Source organism: Monodelphis domestica, chromosome 6 (assembly GCF_027887165.1).
Source record: "Monodelphis domestica isolate mMonDom1 chromosome 6, mMonDom1.pri, whole genome shotgun sequence".
In the NCBI taxonomy this organism is placed as follows: domain Eukaryota; kingdom Metazoa; phylum Chordata; class Mammalia; order Didelphimorphia; family Didelphidae; genus Monodelphis; species Monodelphis domestica.
This window is the reverse complement of record NC_077232.1, coordinates 60,880,439-60,906,719: the sequence shown is the minus strand read 5'-3', so window position 1 is coordinate 60,906,719 and position 26,281 is coordinate 60,880,439. Positions and strand designations below refer to the sequence as shown.

General features: G+C 38.8%; 1 protein-coding gene across 6 annotated transcripts in view; it reads right to left on the bottom strand.

Moving 5' to 3' along the window:
• The window catches only part of GALNT18 (polypeptide N-acetylgalactosaminyltransferase 18), a 476,899-nt gene that overhangs the window by 134,694 nt on the left and 315,924 nt on the right, over positions 1–26,281 (bottom strand). For 4 of the 6 annotated variants that reach the window (XM_001379569.4, XM_056802082.1, XM_056802084.1 and 1 more), the window contains exons 4-6: positions 16,189–16,372; positions 11,138–11,335; positions 2,923–3,037 (exon numbers count right to left, since the gene is read on the bottom strand). In XM_001379569.4, the coding sequence (XP_001379606.1) occupies positions 2,923–3,037; positions 11,138–11,335; positions 16,189–16,372 (497 nt within the window). The remainder of the gene's footprint in view (positions 1–2,922; positions 3,038–11,137; positions 11,336–16,188; positions 16,373–26,281) is intronic. The other 2 variants (XM_056802083.1, XM_007497091.3) reach the window with 1 other exon arrangement.

The following is a 26,281-nucleotide window of genomic DNA, read 5'->3' as shown; positions in this document are numbered from 1 at the left end:
AGTTGCCTGAAGCACTGAGAAATTAAGCAATATTGGATGACTTCTCTTAGGGCCTCCATTTAAGAAGTGTCCATGCTGGCCACATATTGATATTTCTCCAGGCTGTACTCCAGATTTCTTTAACATGTCCATGCCTTGTGCAGGGCACCTTTATTCTCCCTATCCAATTGTCATTTCCCTTTAATGTGTTGTTTTCCTCCATAAGAACATAAACTCCTAGAAAGCAGGCGCTGTCTTTTTGCTTTTATCTGTATTCTTGGATCTTAGCACAATGTCAAATATTGAATAGATAATAATATAAAACATTTAATAACAAATATGCTAAATATAAAAATATTTATAAGATACAAATAAATAACATAAAGATAAATAAATTATAAAAATACATTTTTAAATGCCTGCCTCATTCTAAAGCACTTAAAATACTTCCTGACTCATTCAGTTTGTGTCAGAGACAGAGCTTGAATCCAGCTCTTCCTTTGTCCAAACTTGGTCTTCTCTCCATAAATCATGCTTCCTTTCTTCCCAGATGCTGTGGTTCTAAAATGTGCATCAATGAAATTGTATTTGGATAATTGAAACCTTTATGATGTCATTTGAGTCTTTACCCCATGGTTAAGACTATCGCCAGGATTGCTTCTTAACATACTTGAAATGGGAATGTGCAGCTTGTTGACAAAATGGGTCCATCCAACTTGAGATACTCCTTCAAGCCAAGTCATTGCTAGGGAGGGCTAAAGGTAGCATGTATGAAAGACACAATCGCATGGAGACAATCCCACAGTTTATTGCTGCCTGGTACTAATGAGCTGTCCTCTGAAGCATGGGGATGTTAGCACCTTTCAGACCCTGAAAAGTCTCTCTTGCCTATAAGAACAAAAGCCCATGAGTTGTCCCAGATTATTACCCATCACTATGGCTCTGACTTATCATGTGTATCCACTGAGGGACTCCTGGGGCATGATAATCTACCAATTTGCTGCCATAAGCCTATGATATATTTCTGTTTCAGCCTTTCAGATTCATTGATGTCCTGAGGTAGAATAAAAATGATGGAATATGCCTACCCACCTATCTTGTTTTAGAGATTAACAGTTACCCCTTTAAACAATTACATTGTTGTACTTCAAATATTTGAGATGGAAATATTTTCTAAGTATCACACAATTTCTCACCTCCTTTAACCAGGGAATGAGAGTAAAATTCAGCCTCGACTTGATGACTAAAGGTCATCATTATGAATGTCCATTCCTAACCTGCATTGTGTAACACTGAACTGCCTCATGATGAGTTGGGCCCTTGAGAACTGTACCTAATGGGTCCAGGATGCTCAACTCTGAGTTAATGTACCTTCTAGTCTGTCTGCTTCTTCTCTCATTGTTAGGTGTGTCCACCAATACTCCCCACTCTAGTACCATTGGTGAGCCCACCTGCAGCATGCCATGTTTTAAGCTTGCTGCTTCTATTTTGCTATAGACTTGGACATTAATAACTATGGCTATCAGAAATGTGCATCCAAAAAGAGTAAACAAATTTGATATATGGAGGCTTTAAAGCTATCCTAGAAGTACAGTACGTGGACTCTGTGATATGTTTTGTCTACTAAGAAGTAGACAAACTTTTTGCTACTGTGCTAGTCTTGGACTGAATTCTAGATTCCAGATCTGTGTAGGAGGAAGGGAGGAAATGGGGTTGAAGGTTAATTGACATTGGTTTAGGTAAATGTTGTTGAAATAACAATCTCTTATATGTGAGGAATGTTCACTTTTTCCAAATGCTTTCATTGGCATGATTGCATTCAGACCTCAACATAATGCCCACTGGACATATGAAAAAACTGATGCTTAATGCAATTAGGGATATATCACTGGAGGAAGCAGTTTCAGGAGATCCAAAGACCAACTGGGCTAGAAGGGCCATAAGAAATCACCTAGTCGGTTTCAAATGGGGAAATTACTCATGGGCTGAGATTTTTCAATGGAATGCCACAGAACAGAACAGAAAATTCAAAAATCTCCCTTTTTTCTCAAGTTCCATTGTCAGCTAGATGTTGGGCAGTGTAGGAGAGAATCATCTATCCTCTCTGCTGCTGTCATAATGACATTTTTTTTCTGACAAGAGAGAAGAAAGGAATTTGAAGAAGTCAGAAAGGAAGGGAATCCTACATTTCCAGAGCACCTTCAAACCTCAAGCACTGAATTACCTTATGATATTTCACCATGCACGTAGAGAATTGTGGATTGGCCTATAGACCAGAGGAGCTTTATATTCAGGGAACTGAAAAGGCCACACAACTCTCGCTTATAATGATTGACTCACATGCCTGTTGGTAACAGAGTTCACAAATCTAATTCCCTGATACAAACCTAGTTATTTCTACCCATTTTACATAGGTAACAGGAGGCACCTCCTGCCTGTACCAGCTATCTCTGCCAACCACTTCAATGAGACAATATTATGTTTGGGGGTGAGCATTTTATCTAGGAGTGGAGATGGAATGAGATACCGAGGCTGGCAAATGGTGAATAAATGACCAGGACTGGGAGAGCAGGAGAAATGAGGGTGATTATGCAGGCACCAGACTCTATGAATATATTAGCTCCCCAATAATCCTGTGCATTCCAGATGCCTCCAAAGCAATTTCCCTCTGTTAAATGAGTCCAGGTGTCAGGAGGATCTTTTCCTGCTCAGTGACATGCAGGCTGATGCTACTACATCCCTCTATTTTGATTGGGCAATTAGATCATGCCATCCACTGGCATGAGCTGCCCACAAACATCCCCTGCACCAGCCAGGCTTCGGCAATCCTGGGTGAGATGTTGATGGTTCTTCACAGTCTTTCTGCCCACAGGACAGTTCTGCTCCATTTCTCCATTTTCCCATGTTCTTTCTTAAGTCCTTACTCCCTAGGAACCAACTCACCCTGATACCCAGCTCCACATTTTCTCCTCCATAGACCTCCATTCCTTCATCCAATAAGCCGATCTCCTGGAAATATTGCCTGTCCACAATAAAGCAGCCAATGAGGGCTGGGCTCCTGTAGGCAGGATAGAGATGGAAACAGTTATCAGAGGTTGTCCTTTGTGGACTTCTATGGATCAAAGAGTTGCAAGAGCTCCCTAGAGGTCTGGTCTTCTTCTGTGATGGCTGGCAATTGCCAATCCCTAGACAATCTATTGGGCAGTCCATTCCTATCAGCCCTCTTTCTTCAACATCAAGACTGCTTCTCAATAATTAGGAAGAAGGCAGATAGTACCTGCCTAGAGATCTCTGGCCATGTGGCATTGTGTATCAACATACGAAGTTCCTCTAAAGTCTTCAGGGATCTTCCATAGCTCCTCAAAAGCTTTACTTTCTGGCTGTTTCATTGTCTAAGACTAGAATTCTTAACTCCCAGTCTATCCTTTTATACTTGGGACCTGGTTCTTCCCATGCCTTCTGCCAGGCTTGGCCTTCTGACTGTCAACCCTATCTCCCTTAGACTCCCAATTTAATCTACACTCCTCAATTTTAGTTAATACTTAGATATTTAGGAACAATATCCTAGAATTGGAAAGGGCCTTCCGAAACTACAGAAACAATTTAGTATAGTGGAAAGACATCTGAAGTCAAGTGGCATGGACTCAAATTTGTCTCTGACAACTGTTTGGTAACCATGGGAAATTAGGTTCACCTCTGTGCCTCGATTTTATTATCTATAAACATGACTAATAATATTTCCACTATTGAGCTCCAGAGATTGTTAAACGGCATATATTTTATAAATCTTAAAGCATCATGTATTAATAATAATGGCACTTATATAGCAGTTTAAGGTTTGTGAAGGTCTTTGAGTATTACCTTGATCCTTACCATAACCCTGATGAATCCTCTTTTAAGGGAATAGGAAATGAACTTGAGAGAAGTTAAGAGATTTTCTTAGTCACATGGAAGTGTGCCTGAGGGAAGATATGAACTCAGGTCTTCCTTATTCCACAGATAGTGCTCTAGATTAGAGCACCCTACAATTTAGAGCTCTAAAATTTACTGGTCATTGATCTTGGTCTCACCTTGAGTATTTAAGTGAAAGCTCTGCTAATACTCCAGATACAGTCCAGCTTATATGACTTTCCAGCTATTATTTTTTAAACCCTTACCTTCTGTCTTGGAGTCCATACTGTGTATTGGCTCCAAGGCAGAAGAGTGGTAAGGGCTAGGTAATGGGGGTTAAGTGACTTGCCCAGGGTCACACAGCTGGGAAGTGTTTGAGGTCAGATTTGAACATAGGACCTCCTATTTCTAGGCCTGGCTCTCAATACACTGAGCTTCGCACCTGCCCCCTCTGGCTATTACTTTTGACCCAGGTGTACACTATGTCGTATTCCTCCCGGACTGCCCCATTCTGAAGTTGCTCCCAATATGTTTATGACAATACAAAATCAGCCAGATTTTGCTTTGATATGAATAGTGTAAACATCATTTCTGCCTAACTTTAGTCTATGTTTCTAGATTACAGTTTCATGGGGATATACTCTTTCTGGAAATTTGGGGGTAGGGTTACTAGGTTGGCAGATCCAGAATGCCAAAGGCATGATACATCTTTATTTTAGCAAATCATTTAACAATCTCTCCTATGATAACCTAGAGGATTGAATGGCAATATAGTGAGATGAAGTAGGACCTGGTTGAATATTATAATTTTCATTAATTGCAAACTGACAGAGCAAAATTAAACAGACTTTGGTCCTGGTCTTCTCTCTGTCACTAACTCCTTGGGCAACCTTCCCTCTTTGGACATCACTTTCCTCTGCTATAAAATGAAGGGGATAAGCTTAATTAACTCTAAAGTCCCTTCTGGTCTTAACATTCTATGACCTTATTCCTGAATCACATCTAGCTCTGTAACCTGGAGGCTGTCTTGAAGTCAAGTGCTATTTGGCTTTGTCCTTGGTTCTGATCTGTTCAACATTTTCAAAGAGTGACTTGGGTGAAGACATAGATGACATACTTAACAAATTCACAGCTGGCACAAAATTGGGAGGGAAAGTTCATACCGCAGATGAAACTATCAAGATTCAAAATTGTTTTTGACAGCTTGGAACACTGAAACGAAGGCTTGAAGATGAACTTCAGCAAGGGGGAATGTCATCCTGAATTTGTCACCCTCCTCCACCACACACACACAAACACACACACATCAAACAAATGACAAGCTGTGTATGTAACCGTGTAAGCAGATGAACTGAAAATATATGTCCTAAAAGTAGTTCTTGTTAAATATCTTGGAGTTTTATTTGGTTACAAGTTGAATATGAACCAACAGTCATATTGTCAATATGATCACATTAAAAGTTAGTGTAAGGGGCAACCAAGTGGTTCAATGGATAGATAGATAGATGGACCTGGAGACAAGAGGTCCTAGATTCAAATCTGGCTTCAGACACTTTCTAGCTATATGTCCCTGGGCAAGTGGATTAATCCCAAGTGCCTAGCCCTTGCTGCTCTTTTGTCTTGGAACCAATACTTAATATCAATTCCAAGACAACGGGTAAAGGTTTAAAAATAAAGTTAACACAATCTTAGACTAAACTAAGAGAAATAGAATAATTAAATATGGAAAATAAGAGTCCCTTTGTCTTCTTCCATGGTGAGACCATGTTTGCATTTTATGTTCACTTCTAGGTGATATGTTGGAGGATTTTGGCAAGCTAGAACATGTTCAGAGAAGACTAGGATGATGAAAGGGATAGAAAACATGTCTAGAGGAGGAATTAGAATAATGGAAAATGTTTAGACTAGAGAAGGAGGTTGCAGTGTCTTCAGATACCTAAAGGACCAGTATGTGTAGAAGAGAAAGTATACTTGTTCTGTTTGGTGGCCGATGTACAAGTAATTATTGGAAACTAGGAAACAAATTTTGGTTCAACATAAAATTCTTTCTAATTCAATTCAAGAAACAATTACTAGGCATCTTTTAACAATAAAATGCAATATAAAGATGAAAACTGGAATGGCTTGCTTGATTCATTAGAATATAAATCCCTTGAAGGCAGGGACTGGTTATTTTTCTTTCCTTATGTCCCTTGCACTTAGCATAGTGCCTGGAACATAGTAAATATGCAATAAATATTTACTGATTGATTATTTGAACTATCTAAGTTTTGAAGACCAGTGGCCATTGGTCTGCTGCCTCAATAGACTCTTGTCTGAGTGTTCCTCGGCAAGTGGTCCCCTGGTCTTGGTCATCATGGAAGAATTATTAGAGGAAAAAAATGCCTCCTCTCACCTAGTTACTTGGGTTTAAAGATCTTGTTGAGGCTTCATATACAGAGAGAGCAGTGAGAATAAATGAGAGTAAATAGTTACATCAAAGCATTTCATCACATTTCCCCCCTTAATTATGTCAATAATTGTGTCAAGAACTACAGAAAAAGAAAAGATGCCAACAATAATCACAGGTGAAGTGTACTCCTGGGGAAAGAATCACTAATGATCCCCTCCTCTGAGACAAGTGAGCCCAAGAGAATATGACAGCAAAACAAGCTCCTGTCCTTCCCCAAAGCACATTGCAAAAATAGTACTCACTCCACTGTCTTTTAGTAATCTCCTGCAAATACACAATGAAGAAAAAGGCCCTCTTTGCCATTGTACTCATGTAGGAAACCCTGAACACAATGGGGTGCTAATTAAAGAGGGCAGGGTGTTAGGAGAAGGCTGGTAGAAATACCCACTTTTTCTCTGTAGAAGGATAATCCAACTGGGAGGAGATGGAGACTTTGGTCTTCCAGAGTTCATAAGCTTGCTAAAATGGTTCCAGATCATTCTGCTAATAGTGCTATGAGTTTATGACTCCTGCCTGGTACCTTCTTAGTCTATGGCTAGGGTTTAAATGGGAGAAGAGGGCAGGAAGAAGAGAAGCTAAAATTATTAGTTATTTACATATCAATGTTACTGAAACTCACTGAGGAGTTGCAATTATTGGAGATCCCCTAGCCCAGAAGGCAAGTTGCTAGAAGATTTTTTTTCAGGGAAAAGGCAACATCATGAATTTGGAGAATGGCTGAACAAATTATGGCATATGAATTCAATGGAATATACCTGTGCCATAAAAATCACAAATAAGAACAATTTTTAAAACTCAGGAAGTTTTGTTTTAACTAATGCAGAGCCACGAAAACAGAAGTTGGGGAGGAGTGTCCATAAGGACTACAATATTGTAAAGAAAGATAATGAAAGTCTTGGAAACACTGCTCATTTTAGAGACCTGTTTAGCAATGTATGATGCCTCTTATCTAACAAGAGGCCTTGAACTACAGGTGCAGAATGAAGTTTAGTGATTATATATAGATAATGGGCTGATTTATTTTCCTTAATTGTACCTCTTTGTGGTTGTTTCAGGCAACTAACTAGCACAGTGAATAGAGAGCTGGGTTTGGAGTCAGAAAGATTCATCTTTATGATTTAAAATCTGGCTTCAGAAACTTACTAGCTCTGTGACCATAGACAAATCACTTAACTCTTTTTTTTGCCTCAGTTTCCTCATCTGTAAAATGATCTAGAAAAGGGAATGACAAGTCATTTCAGTATCTTTGCCAAGAAACACCCCATAACAAGTCACTTAACTTTATAAGTCTCAGTTTCTTCATTTGTAAAATGAGTTAGAGAAGAAAGTGGCATACTACTACAGTATCTTTGCCAAGAAAACCCAAATATGATCACAAAGAATTGGATTTGACTAAATAACAACTGAAGACTTCTATTATGAAGGACAAGTAAATTCAATATGGGGGAGTGAAAAGAAATTAGCAATAATGTTTTTAAGAACATTGATAAGCATTTATTTAAAGAAAGAGGTAACAAGTTCCTTAGGTTGCGTTTCTTTATCTTTCCAGTTTCTAAGGTTTATATAAACTGTGAGAATTTATTGTATCTGGGTGAAAGTCTGCCTTCCACCTTGGACCTTGTCTATGTAGGGTGTACCAATGATGGTGGTGTTCTTGTTTGACTGGCATTACAGTGATATCAATTCTAGCTGTTGCCACTCTGAGGAAATGACTTCCCTTATGGACAACCCAATCCAATTCAATTTCCATCCCACAACTTTATTAAGCACCTATTATGTTCAATATATGACAGACACTGAAAATGCAAAGACAAAAAGAAATTCTTTTTACCATCAAGGAACTTCCATTCTTCTTTGGTATTACAGCATATACACAGCTAAGTAGACTTTAGGTAATGTGAGATTTAGAGACATGGTCTGTAGTTTCATTATTATAGGGAACTTCTAGATGAGGAAACTCCATCTACCAATATAGGTTGGCACAATTTCAGCAAATTAAGAGTCTTAGAGAGTCGGCTGGAGAACTGAGAAATTAATAACTAATCATGGTGATAATTTATAGAATGGTTTAAGGTTTGCACTGGAATTTCCTAATATTTTCTCATTTTTGTCCTCATAACAGCCCTGACAAGGTACTATTATTTTACAAATAAGGAAATTGAGGTTAAATAACTTTTCTGGTGTCACACAGTTTTTATTAAGTGTCTTAGGGATGTTTATAAATCATCTTCCAGACTCTCATCCAGTTATTATATACTATGCTACCATGCTCTCTACATGGCATAGTGGACAGAATGCCAAGTCTTGAGTCAGGAAGACTTCTCTTCCTAAATTCAAATCTAGCCTCAGACTTGTAGTAACTGGGTGATCTTGGGCAAGGCACCTAACCCTGTTGCCTCCGTCCCCTCATCTATAAAATGAGCTGGAGAAAGAAAAAGCAAACAACTCCAGTATCTTAGTTGTGTGACCCTAGGCAAGTAATTTCATCTTGTTGCTTTAGTTTTCTCATCTGTAAAATGAGCCTGGGAAGGAAAAGGTGAATCACGCCAGTATATTAGCCAAGAAAATGGGGTCATAAAAAGTTGAATATGACAGAAAACAAGTGGCCAACAACAATATGCAGACAGTAAGTGCCAGAAGCAAAATTTGAACCCAGTTTTTGGCTTACTTTGTGTTCATTTTGAATACATTTTTTATCTATGTATATATTCTGACCTTTCAGCAGAATATTTGCTCCTTGAGGGCAGAAACTGTTGTATTTATGCCTTCATATCTCCAATATCTAACATAGTGTCACAAAGTTAGAAATATGGCACATTAAGGTTGATCAAATATTGAACCTAATTAGGAATATCAGTTTGGGAGTTGTGAATTGATCCAACCATTCTGGAGGGCAAATTGGAACTAGGCCCAAAGGGCACTAAAAGACTGTCTGCCCTTTGATCCAGCCATAGCACTGCTGGGTTTGTACCCCAAAGAGATAATAAGGAAAAATACATGTACAAGAATATTCATAGCTGCACTCTTTGTGATGGCAAAAAATTGGAAAATGAGGGGATGCCCTTCAATTGGGGAATGGCTGAACAAATTGTGGTATATGTTGGTGATGGAATACTATTGTGCTAAAAGGAATAATAAAGTGGAGGAATTCCATGGAGACTGGAACAACATCGAGGAATTAATGCAGAGTGAAAGGAGCAGAACCAGGAGAACGTTGTACATGGAGACAGATACACTGTGGTGCAATCGAATGTAATGGACTTCTCCATCAGTGGCAATGCAATGTCCCTGAACAACTTGGAGGAATCTATGAGAAAAACCACTATCCACATTCAGAGGAAACACTATGGGACTAAAAACACCGAAGAAAAACAACTGCTTGGATACATGGGTCAAAGGGATATGGTTGGGGATGTAGACTCTAAATGATCATCCTAGTGCAAACAATAACATGGAAATAGATTCTGATCAAGGAAACAAGTAATACCCAATGAAATTGCGTGTCAGCTGCAGGAAGGGTTGGTGGAGTGTAGGGAGGGAAATAAAGTGATTATTGTAACCAAAAAAAAAATAATAAAATTTAAAAAAAGGAATACCAGTTTGAATCCCATTTCAAACACTTAGTAGTTGTGGAAACCTGGCCAAATCACTTAACATCTGAGCCTTAGTTTCCTCATGTGTAAAATGGAGATAATAATCATGGTGACCCTTACTTGAAAAGGTGGTTGTAATGTTCTGAGGAGAAGACATATATACAGTCTTTTATAACCTTAAAATAGTCTACAAACATCAATTATTATTATTGTGCATTGTAGTCATTTTTCAGTCACATCCTAACTTCATGACCCCTTTTGTTATTTTCTTGACAAGAATCCCAGAGTGGTTTGCCATTTCCTTCTCCAGCCCATTTTACTGATGAGGAAACTTAGATAAATAGGCTTAATTGACTTGTCCAGGGTCATACAACTACTAAGTGACTGAGATCAGGTTTGAACTTAGGTCTTCCTAACTCCAGACCCAGTGCTCTATCCACTGCTCCTCCTTGCTGCCCATTATTTTATGTAGTAGGTATCTACTGAATATTTAGTGAATCAGATTGAATAACAGTGTAGAATTTTATACTTACAAAGAGCTTTATATTATTTTCTCCTCATACTAATGTTGGATGAGAGAGAGATGTTACACATTATTATTCTTCCCATTTTCTAGATGAAAATATTGAGGATCTCAAATGGGAACTGATTTGCCCAAAGAGAAACAAAGTATTAAAGTCCAGGACCCCTTCCATTTTATGCCTCTTAGTATTTGTTCATTGCAACAATATTTTAAAAAAATAATGTTATGCTATGAGACCACAACTTAGCTTGGTGATGATGCCATGAATCCTTATTAACAAAGAACATAGTGACTGTCTTGTAGGGCTTTATTTTTACATGGGTTTCGACTCTTAAGAAGCTAAATTGACACAATCCAATTTATTGTATTTTCCAGTTGATACACAAAGGTAGTATTGAAGGCAGAGATGACATAGGACCTTGAAAGGCAATTGGAAGTCCTGTTTTATGCTGGTGATATTTCAATTGCTTTACTCTGGAGAAAGCCCCCAGGGACCTTGTCCAACTCTCTTATATTTCCTTTGTCTCCCTAGTTGAGAGCAGGGTTGTTGGATGAAATCAGGTTAGCCACTGGGAAAGGGTAGGCTTGGACCAGAGACCAAATGGCCTTTGGTAATGGGATAGAAATAAACAACCAGCTTGTTCTTGGACCAGATTAGTCCATCAGAAGGGCAAAAGAACTATCAGCACCAACACATACCTTATCGGAGCAGTTGAATTCTCCAACTTCCACCAGGACTTGGGAGGATTTAAATAGCGACACCACAACTCCCAGTCAAAGCCCTGTGCAGCGAGGGGATACTCTTCTATTTCAAAATTATCATATTTGATGTTGTCGAAGGATGGAGATATGATTCGCTTGCGGTTTTCTTTTATCCTGGTGAGCACAGGTTCTGCCCTGGGGGGAAGAAGGCAGAGAGATAGCTGCTGCTGCAGAGATAGACCAGGAAAAATTGGGGAAAGTTTCTGGAGTAACAATATCCTCCTCACCCTGGCAAGAGGATGGGTGGAATAGAATTGTACAACCATTATAAGGACAAGTTTAGGGAATCCCCTAGGAGCAACATAAAGGAATATTATAGAATTATAAGAGTTGGATGCATGCTGGAGGTCATCTAAGCCAAGATCCAGCCTAAGTATCAATCTCCTTTATGGTTATTTGGGCAATTTGTTCGAAGACCCTCAGCCCTAAGAGCAATTCATTCTACTTTAGGATAGTTCTAATTGTTAGGAAATTTATCCTCATATGGAACTAAAATTTACTTTGTATTAAGTAATAGTTAATTATTTTTATTTTTAATAAGTAAAAGTAATTAATAAACAAATAATTTAATAATTATATTGTAATATAATTATTACAACTCCACAACAATTTTATAATAATGAAATATCAATGAATAAAATAGTAATAAATAAATAAATAAAATAATTTAATTAAATTATGGATTACTATTTGGACCTAACACCCAAGCAGTTCTAAATCCACCTATCTATATTCATCATCTAGTCCACATCTTGCTATCTTGCCATGAGCATAGTATGAAAGAGTTTGTCAAATAATTTATGAATTTTCACATTTATTATATATGGCATTTCCCTACTTATTGGTTTAGTAACTTCTTCAAAAGAAGTACCGAAGTTAGTCTGGCAGGGCCAGTACTTAATGATCCATGTTTTCTGTTAGTGATCATTGCTTCCCTTTCTATATATTTATAACCATCCCTTTAATAGGAAAGTCAATCTCATGAGCCTATATCCTGTAGACTCTAAATTATTGCATTTTCTAAAATTAGAACAATATTTCCATTTTCCACTCATGTTTTAACATATTTTAAAATGTATATTTTTACAAATGTGATCCATCAAACAGATACAAAAATGTATTTACTTTCTATTTTAGAATTGATGCTAAGTATTGGTTCCAAGGCAGAAGAGAGATAAAGGCTAGGCAATGAGAATTAAGTGACTTGCTAGTAAATATCTGAGGAGAGGTTTGAACCAAGAACCTCTTGTCTTCAGGCCTGACTCTCTATCCACTAAGCCAATTAGGTGCCCCCCAAAATGTATTTTAATAATTTAACATTAATAATAAATTTAATAATATAATTTTTATTTAATAATAATTTCATAATTAAGTTCCCTTCATTCTGAGAAGTTCCCTAAAGCAAGATCCAAGATCATGATATTAGAATACCCTGGAATCCTTACTTCTTGTTAACCAAGGCCAACCAATCCAGCTCTGATTCTCTTTTGGTACCTTCTAAATAAAAATAAGAATTATAGTTCTCAAGAAGGGAAAAAAGAAAAAGGAAACTTTTGCTTTCATGGGAATGACTAAATTCTAGCTTTGATTTTGTACAAATTCATAATACATTATTGAGGGAAGAGAAGCACTTAATTCAAGGGGGACGGACTATTGTCATCCTGATAGAAGACACTGAGACTCAGAGAACTTTGAAATTTCTTTTTGTCAGCTATCACTGTGTGGTATATACAAAATCACCAAATCTTAGAGCTGGAAAGGAATGCAGAAGTCCTCTAGTCCTGCCCAAACCTGATTATGAATCTCCTCCACTACCTTCTTGACAGCTAACCATCCAAATTTCCCATTGGATATATTTAGTAGTGCCTTCTAAGGCAGTACATTCATTCAACAGTTCTCAATGTTAAGAAGTTCCTCCTTAAAATATGTTTTGCTGGATAATACATGTACCACTCAGATTGAATCACTTGTCAACTCTGGGAGTAGAGAGGGAAGAAGGGAAGGAGACAAAATGCATATAAATTTGGAAAACTTATGTGTAAATTTGTTATTAAAATAAAATACAGATTGTTGTTTAATCATTTCACAGTCTTGTCCAATTCTTCATCACCTCATTTTGGGTTTTCTTGGCAAAGATACTGCAGAGGTTTGCCATTTCCTTCTCTAGCTCATTTACAGATGAGGAAACTGAGGCAAAGAGGGTGAGGTGACTTGCTTAGAGTCACACAGCTAGTATGCATCAGTGAGACTGTATTTCAGTTCAAGAAAATGAGTCTTCTTGACTCCAAACTCAACACCCTATCCACTACACCACCTAGCTGATTTCACTAATGATTAGAGAAATGCAAACTAAAGCAACTCTGAAGTTCCACCTCACACTCATCATACTAGAAAAGATGACAAAAAAGTGGAAATGGAAAGTGTTGGAGAGACTGAGGGAAAGCAGGCACAATAATATACTGTTGGAGCTATGTATTGGTCCAATCATTCTGGGAATCAATTAGTAACTGTGCCCTAAAAGTTATGAAACTATGCATACCTTTTGATCCAGCAATTCCAAGAAATTCCTCCTTATACTGAACTTAAGAAGTGTTCCTTGGATTTCATAGGTTTATAGGACCATAGATTTAAAACTGGAAGGGAAATCATAGATCATATATATTCCAATCTCTCCATTTTACAGATATGAAAACTAGCCAAGAGAAGGAAGAAATGACTTGCCTAAGATCACACCTATCCTAAGAGAAAGAATGGAGATTCAAACCCAGGTGCCCTGCCTCCATTTCCATTTTATTTCCATTATGTTACAGCATCACTCCCATTTGGTCCCTTTTCTCCTTTTTTTGGGGGGGGGAGCTAAGAAGAGCAAGTCTAACCCCTCTTTTGTAGGCTATTTCTTCAAACATTTTAAGACATTAATCTGTTATGATTAGGCTATTCTCTCTTCCATATTACTTATCAACTCCACCTCCTTCAGTCTTGAAGATACAGGATGGGAAGGGCAATAAATAGCCTCAAAGAAGAATAAGATTTGAAGGCCCAATTTTGGCAGCTCCAAGATACCTATTGACTCCTGATGATTAATGTGTTTTTGAAAAGGGCCTCTCTGCTCATTAGCATTAAATTTCCTGTATAATTGTTTATTCAAATCAGCTTGAAATAATCCAATTCCCTCTCCTATCCTCACCATAAATTCAATGAAAATGGTTTGTAAATGACTGGAAATGCCAAGCAGGAACTTTAATAATAAAAAAAAAAAACCTGTTAGCTACTATCTTAATTTTCCTTGAGTTATGAGAAAACAAGTCCAGATTTGGCATGTAACACAGAAGGGACCTACTTAGGTTGCTATTTCTTTCTGTTTCTTGAATGATCCAATTGAAAAGGCGCTGGACTTGATCTTAGAAGTGGGTTCAGATTTAGGTTTCAAATATACTATGTGGTCTTGAATAAGTCATTTCCTTTGACCAACTCTCCGTTTCCTTATCCACAGAAAGGGCATACTAATGTTTTCACTACTCAAATTGTAAAAGTGTTGAAGAATTCACATCATAAATGAAGACCCTGCTTGGTGTTTCCAGGAGGCAGCTTGTAGTACCATGGACAGAAGACAGGGCCTGAAGTCAGGAAGAAAATGAGTTCAAATTGAACCTCAAATACTTCCTAAATATGCAACCCTGGGCAAGTCACTTAATCTCTTTCAGTTTATAAAATGGAAATGCTAATAACACCATCTCCCAGGATTGTTGTAGTATTTGTTTAAAATAAAAAAAGGAGTGGGGCTCAGTATACTGCTTGTCATATAGTAGGCACTATATAAATAGCCCTATATAAATATGAACTGCTATTATATTTATAAAAATGATAATAGTAATTGACTTTTCATATGGTACTTTAAGGTTTATAAAATACATTATATATGTTGTATCTTTAAAACCTAACCACAATCCTTTGAATTGAGTACTGTGGGCATGATTATTTCCATTTTATAGATAAGGAATCTGAAGTTCAGAGTGTGGAAGCAACTTTGTCCAAGGTCCCATAACAGGTAATTGGCTATGGCAGGAGTTGAACCTATGTTTTCTTGATTCCAAATATAGCATGCTAGCAACATTATCAATATTTTAGGATTATAGTTGTAAAGATTTAGAGCTGAAAGGGCCCTTGAGTCATTTGCAATCATACAATGCACTCATTTTATTGATAAGGAAACTAAGGCCCAGAGATTCAGTTATTTGCACATGGTCTTACTGTGTGTACATTCAGGTGTTTTCAGTTGTGTCTGTCTCTTCATGACCCCTCTTGAGGTTTTCTTGGCAAAGATACTAAAGTGGCTTGCTGTTTCCTCCTACAGCTCATTTTACACATAAGGAAACTGAGGCAAACAGCATTAAGTGACTTTCCCAGGGTCACACAGCTAATAAGTGTCTGAGACTGGATTAACTCAGGAAGATGTGTCTTCCTGACTCTAGACTTGGCACTGTCCATTGCATCACCTAGCTGCCCTTATTCCATAAATATTAATTTACCAAAATGGTATTTGAACCTAGGACCTCTGACTCAAAATTTAGTCCTCCTTCATCTGTATCATTGTATCTCCTATTAGCAATATTAGAGAAGTAAATACTTTCAGCTTGGAGAAATGTAGACATAGTAAGGAACCACAAATTCACAAGACCTGGTATTTATTAGAAATGTTTTCTATAAGGGCATAGCTCACTACCTAATAAAGTCTAGGTATCCTATCAACCCCAATAAATATAGTCCTAAAAATAGGATCTCTGCACAACCAGACATCTACACTCTCCATGGGCAATTGTGTCATCACTATTCAACCACTTTACTGGCCAGGATAAAGGACCATCTCCAACTCATGCTCCCTAGCATTGGAGGAAAAAGGTTGGGGCAGATCAGAATTCAAGCCAATGGTGCTTGCAAGATCCTTTCACAGAAATCCCCAGAGGGGTGATAGAAGTCTTGGCACCTACCAGCCAACATTGAACTCCACATGGGCATCAAAGAGAGCAACCACTGGAGCTGTGGCTGCTCGCCAGCCGCTTACACGGGAACGGATCAGCCCTTCTTGCTTGCTATGGCGGACGACTTTGATGAAGCCAGGCTTGTGGGTGTTCACTTTGTCCACATAGTCTTTCAGCTTCTCCTTGAGTTCTTCTGTTGCAAAGGAAATGGAATGTCATAAAGAGGAAGTGGTAAAGGAGAAGAATTCCCCCAAATATCCAACTGAACACAAAAGATCTCTGAGGGCTGAATACACACAGGAAACTGGATGTAAACTTCTCAGCCAGGATTACATAGGGATTCCTCCACATTTCATTGATGAGAAATAAGCTGATATATAAGTAACTGGTGGTGGGTTTCCCTGGGTAACTTCTCTAAAGAGGTCAATTGGCAGGAACAATTTATCCCCTTCTGTGCTCTTCTGACACTTTCAATGCTCTAATGATTTGGTGTAACACTAAAAAAAGTCTCATTTGCTTTCATAAAGACCTACTCTCATAATCTATGAAAATTGGATCTTATTTTGGGCCAAATCAGAGATCATCCAGGAAAACCTGGGCCCAAAGACTCAAGAAGTGGGTGGGTGGTGTCACCAGCTCCCCCCTTTTTAGGGGTATGGTGGTAAAAGAGACCCTGCTCTGGTGCATCTGATTACATCAGGCTATCCAGCCTCAAGTCACTCAGCTTATGAAAAAAATGATTTTGTTTTCCTTGATCACACCCCATCACACATATAGGAGAGGATGAGGAAAAGAAAGAGAATAATCAAGTATTTACTTAGCACTATGTGCTAGACATCTAGCTAATCTTTGGGAACACAAATAAAAGTAAACATGAGAGTCCATACACTCCAGGACTAGTACATAAAGGAAAGTATGAAAAGTGGAGAGGAGAAGAAGGATTCAGGAACACCTGAGCTTGCCAGTTTCTCACCATTTATCATCAATTGACTTGATAATGAAGTACAGGAAAATTTATCCTAATAACTTGAAACATGGTATAAATGTTTTATTATTATGCTTACAAAGTCAAATAGTTTTCAGTCTTATAGACAGTGACCACAAGAACAGTCCCCAGGCCTGTTTAATCATTAATTCATTCAAACATCTATTCAACAATAAACATTGACTAAGTGTCTACTGTATCTAGGATATTATTCTAGGTATTGAGATAGAGGGGGGAGAGAAATATAGAGGGAGGGTGGGAGAGAGACAGAGAGAGAGAGAAAGGAAGGGAGGGAGGGAGAGAATAAAAGAGAGAGGAGGGAGAGAGGGAGCGGGGAGAGAGAGAAAGAGAAATCAATGTGTCCTCTTGAGTCTTACAGTGTAGAAGTGGGATAAGATCCCCCATCACAATGTACAATGTTCCCTGCAAAGTCCAACATAGGTGTATAATAAAGTGTAAATGAGAGGTGTTCTGGGGACATTTTATCATTTCAGAAGTTTGTCATTTGCATATTTGCTTTTTTAAAAAGATTGAGGGTTTGGAGGGCAAGACCCAGAATAAATGGGGGAAAAGAAAATGAGAGAGAGGGATTGTACCTACAAGAAATGGCCCCAGGTGTGGAGTGACCCACCCAGAAAGTAGGCAGAGCTGATCAAGCCACATGGCCCAGGTCTTTTGGCCCATTAGTTCAGTTGGCATGGGGTAGAATAGGATGGTTATCAAACATAGGCTCAAGGTTCAACTCCCACATGGTCTACATTAGGTCACAGAGTGCCACACTCTGCCTTTCAGCCACAGACTGCCTCCCTGATTCTAGCCACTTTCTTCTCACATGTAGCAGAGGATTACCTAGAAGTCAGAGTATGGGTAGAGCAAATCAAACCCTTCTCCATTCCTAAAAATAACTCCCAGCACCTATCTGATTGACTGTAGGTAAAAATCACTACCTATCAAAAAGGAGGATGAGATTAAGGCTTTAATTTGGGTGGGGTGGCTTTGCCAGACCTCAATTAGTAACTTCGCTTGTTGATAGTATGTATTGCTAAAAACATGTTAGAACCAGTGCATATTTGGGCTAAAAGATACCTCAGAGATGAACCAGCCCAACCTCTACCTAAGGTATTAGTCTACAACATTCTTTAGGGGTAGCTGAGTGGTACAGTGGATATATCGAGCACCTAGCCTGGAATGAGGAAGACCAGAGTTCAAATTCAGCCCCTGACATTTATTAACTGCAGGACCTGGAGCAAATAACTTACTTTGTCTATAAAATGAGCTGGAGAAGGAAATGGCAAACCACTCTAATATCTCTGCCAACAAAACCCAAAATGGGGTCACAACGAATCATATATGACTGAACAACACATCATCCTTTGTTGTGCATAGTCTAAAGGGCATTAGGGGACAGCTGGGTGGCTCAGTAGATAGAGAACCAAGGCAGCTCCCTATGATGAGAGTTTCCAGACTCAAATCCGGCCTCAGACACGTTCTAGCTATGTGACTCTGGCAAATCACTGAACCTTCTATTGCCTGACCCTTATCTCTCTTCTGCCTTATAACTAATACAAGTATTGATTCTAGGAGGGAAGGTAAGGATTTAACAAAAATAAAGGACATTAGATAGTTGAACTGAATACATATTTACTGATTACCTAAAATATGTATCTACTTTGGGAAAGGCAGCAGCCAGGCTTAGCTAATAGTTAATAGAATATATGCAACTTGGTTACTTAGTGAAAAAAAAAAAAAGCACCAGGCCTGGAGAAGGGAAGACTTGGGTTCAAATATGGTCTCAGATAACTCCTAGCTGTATGACCCTGGGCAAGTCACTTAAGCCCCATTGCCTAGCCCTCATCACTCTCCTGCCTTAGAAATGATTTTTGTATCTTAGTATCTTTTTATCTTAGTATCATTTCTAACTCAAAAGGTGAAGGATTTTTTTTAAAGTTAAGTGTTGTGTTAGAGTCTAAAGGAGGGAGAGGAGCCCCAAAGGCTCAGACCAGGGGCCAAGGGTCCCTTAGTAGGAGCGAGAAATAAAAGACCAGAGATACTAGAATCTTTAAGGTCAGAAGGACTGCAGAGTTGATAACTACTGCCAGCAAAGTTTATTGAATAGGGGAAGAGTTTATAAAGGAAAAAAAACACAGGAATGAACGAGTGGGGAGAACATGAGTATATGGGGGGGTTCAGCAAATTCGTGGCTAAATGGGTACAAAATATATTCTTTCTAAAGATTGTTTTTCTGACTATGCCACTTCCTAAGATATTTAGTCCACTGGGATTGGGGAGATATTCATATTCCAATCTTCGTCCTTAGACCTAGAATATTATTACCAAAGTTTGGACTTTTGCCTAATTTCTTAGACCCCAAACTTGGTTTGTCTCTGTCAGTGTTGGACTTAGAATCAGGGAGATTCATTTCTCACCTCCATCACTTACTAGTTGTATGATCTTGGAACAAATCACTTAACCCCTATAGGCCTTGAGTAATTCTCTTGGGGTTTCCATTTGTAATGGTGAAGGGAATTTCCAATTTGAGAGCCACCATATTGATGAACTCAGAAGTCTTCCATATAGCCACAAAAGATATTGGGGGAAATGAATATTTAAAATAACACATTTCCCTGCCTCAGAGACACTCAGGTTCTACTGAGTAATGGAGGGTTGGAGTGGGTCAAGGAGGATATACTACGTACACTGCTAAGTATGATGCAAAGCAGTGAGTGATGGGGGCAAGAGAGAACTCCAAACAAAGTACTGTAGGAATACTTTGGAGATGAGAAAAAAAACCCAACATTCAGCTGAGATGCTCAGGGAAGACCATGTAAAGGAGGTGGCAGAGAACTAAGCCTTGAAGGAAGCTAAGGATTACACAAGGTGGAACTGGAGAGGGACATTGAGAATGGTCTCTACAATTACCTGGTGGTGGAAGATGGCTTTCTGAGTGAAGAGAATGACTAGTCATTCAGTTAGACTACAATGTAGAGTACAGCCATTGCTTGGGTACCTCGCTGAGGTGAACTCATTATCTTGAGGACATCTCCTTTCATCTAGAGAACCCTGTGATGTGATGGAAAGAGCATTGCCTCTAAATCTCACTTCAAACCCTTTCTCTAGTACTATTTTTTAAATTAAATCAGTGAACTTCCCTCCACCTTTGTTTCCCTCTCTACAAAATGAGGGGGTTGAACCAGAGAGCCTCTACAGTCCCTTGCATGTAAACTTATGCTTTTGGGGGCAGCAGATTGTTTACTAGATTTCCTTTATTCTGAACTGAAATCTGCCTTCTGGTAGCTTCTATCTATTGCTACTGGCTGCTTCAAAGACAATTCACATTCTGCATTATAGGAGTCATTCAGCTTGGCTGCTTCTGAAGTCACATTCTGTTAGGCAGAAATCTCTGCCTTGCTGATTATCTCAACCAATTTCAGGGCATCTGATTTCCTGACTCAAATGAAGAGGTGCTGATAAAACTCTGCCTATCTCTCGGGAGCCCACAAATCCCATTCTTCCCAAACTAACCGTAGTTCATCAGAACAGCCTGGCAGGAGTTACCTCCAAGGCACACATCCTTCAGAGGAAACTACTCAGGGCACAGACAGTCTTCCTCTAGCACAGCTGTGAGACCTGCCAATTCCCCCAAATAAAAGGCAAATTCCCCCTCCCCTCCAATGAGGTCATGGTAGAGAGAGGATGTCTGCAAACATGGCAGAGGCCAGAGGGACTCTGGAATACATTTGCTTCTTCTCCAGAACTGGCATCTCCGACCTTGTGCACAAAGGAAGTGATCCACAAATAGATGCCCAGCGGAGCCTTTGCTATTTCAAAAGCAGCTGTGTTGCTATATTTGCAAAACTGCCTGGCCCAGCCAGACCTGCTAGAGGGAACTGATTGAGGCCACTTAGCCTTTCCTTCATGCTCATATGCTAGTAACTCCCCACCACTGCATCTGGAGAAAGAAAGCTCAGCTCCAGAGGAAGGATATATGGACAGCATCAGTGACTGCAAAGGGCATCAGTGCACCTTAACAAAAGAGAGAGATTGGAAAGGAAAAGATGGAAAACTCTCCCAACCTGTAACATGTCTCTAGCACTCAAGCCCACAAAATGACATGGTTAACAGGCTATGGAAAGTGGCACAATTTGGGAGGCACCCCTGGGAAATTACTCAGAAAATTAAGCCACAGTGAGGCAGGTGTTGAGATGAGAGAGGTGAATGAATTGAAAGTCTCAAATCCTAAGTCCTATTACTTCTCTTCTTCTCCTCATTAATGCATAGAAGCAGCACTCTCCCTCTCTGCCCTTTACCTCCCCCCAAAAAACTTTTACAATAGACTTATGAAAAACAAAGAAAGGGGGAGAGGAAATGGGTAACAAATCAAGAAATGGTTTTGATGGTTTTGAGATGTTATTTAAAATTATCTGAGGAATCAAGAAAGATAAAAAAAGAGTTGTTTCATGATTATTTAGTATGCAAGATGAGTCAAATACAAAACCAAATTAAACTTTGAGATTTAAATGTAGGGGCAACCAAATGGCTCCATAGAGTGCCAGGCTTAGAAATGAGGGTTCAAATCTGGCCTCATACACTTTGCTAGCTGTTTGACTCTAGACAAGTCACTCAAACCCAATTTCATAGACTTTACCACACTTCTCTCTTGGACCAATACTTAGCACTGATTCTAAGACAGAGGATGAGGATTTTAAGGGGAAAAACCCTTAAATGTATAAAATCATCATTGCATCTGAACTGGAAGTGGCAATTGATTTGTGCCTATTCCCTGCTCAAAGAAAGTGGGAGGGAGTGGGGAGAGGGCATGAGAGAGGCATTTGTAGCAAGGTCATGGAAAGGAGAATGTCCAACCAAATTTGTTGAGACATGGAATCATTTAGTAGTTGATCTTGACATTAACCAGAGTGAGTGATTTGCTGTTTATTCTTGTAAAAAAAAAAGGACTTTCTGAAACAGCCTAAAACAGCATCACTTACTCCATAGGCTCAAAATTGTTTATAATTACTGGTCTCTAGTAGTGAAAATTAAAAATTAAAGATGCTGCAAATTCTTTATTATTTTTCTAAGAATAAATATTAACCAAAATAGCATCACCAGGTTCTCCCCAAAGTGATTTAACACTGAAAAGCTACTTCTACAAAGGACATATTTGAAAAGAATGTTAACCTTATGCAAATTTCCATGTACTGTATACGTAGGGGTCCAAACAAGACAAACTAACCTCTAGCCCAGTCAGAATTAATCCAACTTTCTATTTTTTGCTTTGAAAAGTTATTCAAGGAGCAGCTAGGTGGCACAGTGGATAGAGCCCCAATCCTGAAGTCTGGAGCACTTGGGATCGAATATGACCTCAGACACTTCCTATCTGTGCAACCTTTGTGCACAAGGTTGGAGATGCCAGTTCTGGAGAAGAAGCAAATGTATTCCAGAGCCCCTCTGGCCTCTGCCATGTTTGCATCCTCTCTCTACCCTTTGTTGCTCTTCTGTCTTAGAATTAATACCAAGATGGAAGGTAAGGGTTAATAAAAAAGTCATTCCACTGAGGCTCTCAATGAACTGAATGGTCCAACATTCTTATGGGTCCATTCTTTCATTGATTTTGCTTATTGTAAATTACAAGTAACATTTGCAAAACTTTTGGATTTCTTTTAAAGCATTTTAACAATAAAGTTTATTTTGAAAGGTCCTAAAGATTTTCCCCCAACTTGGACAGGTTCCATCAAGCTCCTGCAAATGGAGCCCTTTGGGACAAGTTTCTAAATATAAACTGTTGTATAAAGGCTGTATAAATAATCACAGCTCACATTTTCATAGCCATTTACAGATTAGAAAATGGTTTCCTTCCAAAAGCTCTGAGATGAAAGTGGTCCTCAAGAGCTCAAATGGACATATGATCTGATCAATGTTGTTTTTTCCTCCTCTGATACAAGTCTGCCCATCCTGCAAATGTTTTACAGGATCATAGATTTAGAGCTATAGGCAACTTTAGAGGACACCTAGTTCAGACTTCTCATTTTGCAGATAAGAATATTGAGGTTTAGAAAAGTGACATGTTGAAGGTCACACAGGTAGTAAATAGTAGAGTCAGGATTTGAACTTCAATCAGGTCTTCTGCTTCAGGAAATGATGCTTCATATCCATAATTTCCAAGTTCACCATAGGAGATCACCTAACATGTTGGAGATTTTCCTCATTTTCTCTTGATATCACAAAGATATCAATGGAGGGTATGAGTTGTCCTTTGATTGCTTTCCACTCTTTCCCATCAGCCCATCTTCTTTTTGGATGACAGATTTCTTGATATTTTCCCTGTGGTTACCCTCTGTCATTCCTTCTTTGTCATCTGTTTCAACTTTCTCACATCTCACACCTCCAAGACCCTCTGAGTAATACTCACTTTCAGTTCTTCTGAGACAAGTATTATTATCCCCACTTTTCCAATGAGGAATCTGAGGGTGAGAGATTATATAACTTGCCCACCAGTAAATGGCAGAATCAAAACTAAAGGCCAGGACTATTAGTTCTTCATTTAGTGCTCCAAATATTTTTCAAAGATATTTTATTTTTCCAATTACATGTAATACTTTTCAAGACATGTTTTCTGAAATTTTAAGATCAAAATTGTCTCCATCCCTCTCTTCCCTCCCCAAATGGAATTTTCATAGATTTATATTTCAAACATTTATGAAAAATAAAATATATAATCTTTAGCTTCATAAATTTTCCCCATTTAATTACTGCATCTTTAGAATAAAATATTAGCTTTGTCTAGTACATTAAGCAGTCTGCAATCACCAACCAAAATGACAACCATTTTTGCAAAAATACTGGGGAAAAAAATACTTTGCATCTCAGAGATAGTAAGCCATTTGATCTGTATTATGTATTATCAGGACATAATACTTTAAAAAAATTTTCAGTGCTGCATATAGTCAAATTCTTCTTGGTCATTTAAAGATGATTGTTTTAGCGTGTTGGTAAGCTACAGGAATCCCAATGGGCCACCATGTTTATCTAACATTGAATTTCCCCAAGGCAACAAAAGTCAAAGACAACATGTGCTCACTGAGGTGGGTCTCCATGGCCTTCTTTCCTAAACCCACTGATGCTCTGCTATTGACCATCTACAATGAGGGTTCTCTCCCTGTGATTGATTCTACATCACTCTCCCGCACCAGGACAGACAAGCCTCCTACCATTTCCCTCTCTGCACTACATCAGAATTGGATTGGCAGATGTAAAGAAATCTGTTTCAGCTGCTTGATGGTCCTAAGCCTTGTTAGGCCCTAAATACCTGAGGGGCTGGAACTTGGCTATCTGTCTGGCATATTTCAGTTACCATAATGCATGTCAACAGCTTCTCTTTTTTATTAAATGACAGTGTCAGAAACAAGCCTGCTTTGTGTGGCTGGGGGCCTCAGATCTGCCTTTGGAAAATTTGGTCAAAGGAGGCAAATCAGACAGTTAGACTGGCATCTCATCCATTTAATTAGAGCAAGTCAAAAATGGAGGCTTCCTATTCTTAAAACAGCTGAAACAACTTATGTCAAGGGACTTGGTTTGCCATGAGGGCACAAATCTGGGAAGACATGTCACAGTAATTTGTTACTCAAGAATATTTAGAGATTTACATCTCTGGAGAGGGAAGGACAGTATAGAGCCCACAGAGAGTAAAGGGTAAATCATAGGATCATAAAGTCACAGATTTGGAGTTAAAAGGGACTTTTGAGGTTATGAAGTCTTCTGTCTGGGGGAGGCTGCTCATGGGGAGGCTTAACTTTCCTCTGCCTCTCTGACTGCCTCTCCTCTGCCCCTATAGTCACCCTCACTCTAACCCCCAGTTCAGGGCTACCAGCAACTTTTTCAGGGATATTTCTTCTCATTTATCCTAGGACACCTCTGTGGATGTCCACAATGCAATGAAAGAGGGATACAACAAATATTAATTTATTGGATTAAAGTGATCCTCACAGACAACTAATAATTCAAGACAAAAAAACAAATTACAAAAATCTACTCAGGGGAGACATCTTCATTGCTATGTACCTAAAGGTGCTTGACTAAAGAATCAGGAAGGTACTCAAGTTCAGATCTCTCTTCTGGAATTCCTAGTTATCACTTAACCATTTCTGAGCCTTGGTTTCCCCCGTTAGACATCCTCTCAGAAAAAAAAAAAATATTTGGGTGCAAAGAATTCAGATTAAGGATAAAGTAGGAGTTACAATGATAGACCAAGAGGAATGCTGATACTATCAAGTATCAAGAGTCTGGCAGATGCTTCAGGTCTACACATACAACAGGTGAGAAGCTAGGGAAAGGGTGGAGCAACTTTTTTTCAGGGACCCAGAGAGGGAAGGATGCTGAAGGAAGAGACAAGGAAAGCATTGGACCCTGGTGACCACACTCTCTGGTTTTCCCTGGAATCACTGGTCTATCATTTCTCTTCAGACTGGCCCAAGAGCTCCTCCTTCTTAGTCTCCTTTGCTGGATCATCGATTCTATCTGGTCTCTTATCTGTGAGTGTCCTGCAGCACAGAGTTGTCCCTAGTCACTTTATCTTCAATGACTATACTCTTTTTCAGTAATCTCAAGAATTCCCATTGGTTGAATTGTCATCTCTATGCTTATAACTGTCAGAGCTATATATTTATCTCTAATCTCTTTTTAGTTCCAGTTCCTACATCACCATCTGTCTAATGGGCACTATAAAGTGGATGTTCCAGAGGATCTCAATCTCAAAATGTTCAAAATAGAAATTGTCTTTCTTCCTTTTCCAAATTCTCTATCTTTCTTCCAAACTCACACCTCTTCTAAATTCCCTATATTTTTTGACTGAAAGTATCACTTTCCTTCTAGGTACTTAGGTTTACAGCTTCATAGACATTCACCACTCTTCTTATGTGGCATGTTGGTGCAGTGGACAGTGTCCAGCCTAGAATCAGGAAGCCTCATCTCCCTGAGTTCAAATGTAGCTTCAGACACTTACATGCTGTGTGACTTTAGGCAAGTCACTTAACCCTGTTTGCCTCAGTTTCATCATCTATAAAATGAGCTGGAAAAGTAAATGGCTAACTACTCTAATATCTTTGCAAAGAAAGCCCTAAA